This window comes from Lactuca serriola, chromosome 6 (genome assembly GCF_051521515.1).
Source record: "Lactuca serriola cultivar US96UC23 chromosome 6, Lser_US96UC23_V15, whole genome shotgun sequence".
In the NCBI taxonomy this organism is placed as follows: domain Eukaryota; kingdom Viridiplantae; phylum Streptophyta; class Magnoliopsida; order Asterales; family Asteraceae; genus Lactuca; species Lactuca serriola.
The window spans coordinates 160,272,565-160,276,981 of record NC_136413.1 but is presented as its reverse complement, the minus strand read 5'-3'; the positions used below and the strand labels follow the sequence as shown (position 1 = coordinate 160,276,981).

Sequence of the window (4,417 nt, the reverse complement as noted above, 5' to 3'; positions counted from 1 at the left end):
ATATATATATATATATATATATATATATATATATATAAGTTACCATAATGGTCCTATATGAACACCTCCAACAAGTTTGTTATCTAGACATATACAAAAAAAAGTTATTTGGATGTGAAAAAAACGAAATAAGTAATTACCATGATGTGAAAAAAAAAAGTTATCGTTTTGGGTAGAATTCCTATGAGGTCAAACAGCAAGGTTGTATCTAGGAGACATGCATATTTGGTCTACTACTGGAGTTCAGCAAGGAGACCCTTTAGGACCACTTCTCTTTACCCTTGTGTTGCACCCACTCTTATATAATAATAGAGACAATTACAAGTTTCTTCTCCATGCATGGTACCTTGATGATGACACACTTGTTGGAGATTTTGAGGAGGTGGCCAAAGCGTTAGACATCATTAAGGTTATTGGCCCAAAATTGGGCCTTGAGTTAAATATCAAGAAAAACGAGCTCTTTTGGCCCTCGTATGATGATCAGAAGCTGCGTGAGAGGCTATTCCCAGTTGGCATCGGGAGGCCGCCATTGGGGGTGAAACTTCTTGGGGGAGTTATTAGTAGAGATGCTAGTTTCAATAACAGCTTAGTCATAAAGAGAGTTGAAAACATTATGAATTTGATGCGCTTTCTTCCACAATTGTCTGATCCGCAAAGTGAGCTCCATCTACTTTGGTCTTGTACGAGTATTGCTAAACCTTTCTTTGGGCTAAGGGCATGCCAACCCGTTCACATGGAGGAGACGGTGTTGTTCTTCGACAATGGGTTGCGCGGGGTGATTAAGGACATTGTGGTTTGTGGTGGCCCTTTCTTTAGCGACATACAACGGTGACTTGTTTCCCTACCCATTCAGTTTGGTGGTTTGGGTTTATACTTGGCAGTAGAGGCGACCTCATACACTTTTGTTGCCTCAAGGGCCCAATCTTGGGAATTGCAAGACCACATCTTACAGGATAGCGACATTTATGGTATGGATTTTGATTATGTTTATGCATTAGCCTCTCTTCGTAACAAGCTTACAGACATTAACCTTAGCAGTTTTATTACTAAAGACACCGCCCATCCGCCCCCCCCCCCCCCCCCTCTAAATCTTTTTAGTAAAATTTTCCAAGATATGGAAGTGCATTTCAACATGACGGCTCGTCAGAAAGAAGTCTTCCAGTATTTACGTGCACCACATGCTCAAGATTTTCTTCTAGCTATCCCTATAGATGGCTTGGTCAACATATGTCTCTTGTAAAGTATCGTACCATCCTCAAATATTGACACATGATTCCAATATTCTCAGCCGACGAGATATGTTCGGTGTGTGGCAAGGCATGTTTGGACTTTTTTGGAGTGCATGCAGTTCATTGCAAAGAACTCCCAAGGTTCAAATACAAGCACAATATGGTTAGGGATGTTTTAGTCGACATATTTAAGCGTGTCGGGGGTTTCCACCAAGAAAGAGCCTTCTGTGAATTTCCTGACTGACCCGACAAAGGGAATGTCAACCCTTAGATCGGCTAAAGTTTTGATTTTTGGATGGGTTGGAGTGAAACACACATGTGTGGACCTTACATGGGTATCCCCTCTTGTAGGCTTGAGGGCTAGGGGTTTCACAGCTAGACATGTTGCATTAAAAGTTGATACATGTAAGGTCACCAAACATGAGAAGTCGTGCATGGAAAATTAACATGTGTTCATACCATTTGCATTTGATAGGTTTGGTTTCCTTGCGCCAGATGCGGTGGAGCTTCTTAGTAGATTACAACGGATCATGCATAGCAATGTTATATTCCCTAGATCTATGGATGTAGTCTTCAAAAGAATCGGTTTTACCATATAAAAAGGCTTAACGACGCAACTTGTTGTACATTTGTTTTCTCATTCGTTGTACGATTATAACTAATATTTATTAATTACCATGATAATTCAATTTCTCTTTTTTTTTTCATCTATAAAGTACCATTCCAAAAAAAATCGAAAAAAAAAACATTAAAAAGGGAAAGTCAAGACAAAAGAACAAATATTAAAAACATTCAAAAGAATAACATATTAAAAACAAGTATCAAAATTCATGTATCGACTCATATTTAATTTAGCTTATTGATCACTCATCGGTCAATGTTACCCCCAAACTAACATACACTTTAAAATCGACACGACTCAAACTGAAAGGAACATTTGATCGATCCATCACGATATTTCACTTTTTTTTGTTTCTGTACAACTTCGATTTTCCTGACAAAAACAAGACAAAGAAAAAAAAACAAAAATGTTATGCTTATTTAGACTAGAGTGTGTCCAAACAATCTCATCTTTTGCTTTACCTATTTCATAATTGAAATTTAAACAATCAATTATACGAGAAACAAATGAATACTCTTAAAACCCCTATAAAACTCATCAATCGAAAAGTGAATGAAATGAAGTATTATAACCGAATTAAAAAAATTATGTTTATTTAGCGAACAACAATAAAATAAAGTATTCCTAGCAGAATTTTATTCATTGTTTTGGATTGGTATTTTCATTATATGAGGAGCGGTGTTTTAATTGAAAGATATATAAATTGTTTTTATAAATTATTTTTTATGCTTGCAATAACATTTATGTTTTTTTAGTAAAACATTAGGTAATAATCGGTGTTTTACACGGATTGATTAAAAGAAAATAACGTTAAGCATTTTACAAAGTATTTAATGTTGTATTTGGCATTTACAATAACAATTACTTGATTATATCATAAATCTAAATTCAACATTGAATTAAATCCATAACTATAATTTATAGGGAAAATGACACATAAGTCTAACAATGTTTTTCGAATTTTATCATTCAGTCCTTTAACTTATTTTCGTACTTTATGAGACATAACGTAGATGTGAACTTGCTTGTTTCGTCCATCTAACCTAAAATAACATGTCCACTATGTCACACAGTCATTGAAGAAGATTTAGATGTCCAGTCATCATGACATGGCTAGCACGTGGCAATCCACATAATCAATTTGACTTTTAAAGTTAAATTCAACCTCAAAAGTCAAAACTATATAAATTTGTACCATGAAGAATGACGTCCAATCTTCCATTACTTCCAATTCTCTTTCAAATAATTGATCATGTTTTGTTGTTTCTTTTCGTAGCTTCTTCACATCTAAAGACGTTGAATCGTTAATCGTCAATTTGTAAACCATTTCATAACCTCCAGATTTGATTCATCCTTGCTTGTGAGTTTCATCGTCTTCTTCAAGAACACATTCGATTTTAGGGTTTTTATCTTGGGTGATCTGAACAGGTCGAAATCGAAACAGAAAAAATTAACAGAAACATGATCTGAACATGAATTTGATCGTTTTCATAGAGGCTCACGATATAGAGATTCATTTATAATGGTGACTCCTCATCCTCCATCATCGCCATCATCTCTTCCGTTGTCCATCGAACCAGAAAACCTAACACTAACCCTGATTGTGGGTATGCCAGATGATCTATCAGCTTTGATCCTTTTATTTCTTTCGTTTTGATTTCGTGATACATAATTGGGAATATGTTTCTCCTATGTTGCTACCTCATGAGAGTTTTGCTTGTGTTGATATCCCCAATTCTGATCAAATCATCATCGGGTCTAAACCTAGAAAACATCATATTCATATTTGAAAATCTGGTCGAGAGGAGATAAAATAGATTTCAATTTGGAACGGGGAGGAGGGGGCTGAGAGGAGACGAAATAGATTTCAGAAATATTTTCCATTTAGTTGCAAAAAGTCTGATTTGATGTTCTTGTTCTTCATCAACAAGAACTCATATTAATGCGTAAACATTGGAGAGAGAGAGAGAGAGAGAGAGAGAGAGAGGTTAGGGGAAATGATAGATAGATAGGCCACTTAATTTTTAAAATAAAAGCATACATTGACGCCTAGTCAGTGCCATAGATGAGGTGGCAAAAAAGTCACCGGCTTACTTGTTCGTTTATTGAAAAAAGACCAATTAAACACGACAAAAACAAGTTTATTCTCTCATAAAGCATGAATACAAGTTAAGGGACTGAATGAACAAATTCAAAAAAATATTGTTGAACTAATTTGTCATTTTCTCTAATTTATATATTAAAATAGATACCTCTATGTAATTTTAATTTGTAAAAATATGTTTTCACAAATTTGGTTTTATCTTTTTTTTTTTATTTCGTTTTTTATTAGAAGTCAAAAGACTTACATTATTGTGTTATTAAAATATAAAAATAATTAATCATGATAAAAATAATATGTCATAAAAGAATCATTTTATGCTTATAAGATCGGGAGGAGTGGTGCGGGAAAGAGCTACAGGAGCCGAAACCTATTACACTACATTGTGGGTGCGGTTTAGGCCTTGCGGGGAAATGGTGAGGGGAGGGTGCCCCGCTGTTTCTCTCCTCATGTGATTGATCGATT

At 35.1% G+C, this 4,417-nt stretch overlaps 1 protein-coding gene across 1 annotated transcript; it reads left to right on the top strand.

Annotated features, from left to right (window-relative positions):
• The first annotated feature begins 217 nt into the window (after positions 1-217).
• LOC145060325 (uncharacterized) lies at positions 218-832 on the top strand. The gene has a single exon (XM_079008014.1). The coding sequence runs from the start codon at positions 218-220 to the stop codon at positions 830-832; it is 615 nt and encodes a 204-aa protein (XP_078864140.1).
• The last annotated feature ends 3,585 nt before the right edge of the window (positions 833-4,417 follow it).

What these genes read in the sequence shown, in the direction of transcription:
- LOC145060325 (XM_079008014.1), top strand. Translation starts at nt 218, where the DNA reads ATGCATATTTGGTCTACTACTGGAGTTCAGCAAGGAGACCCTTTAGGA.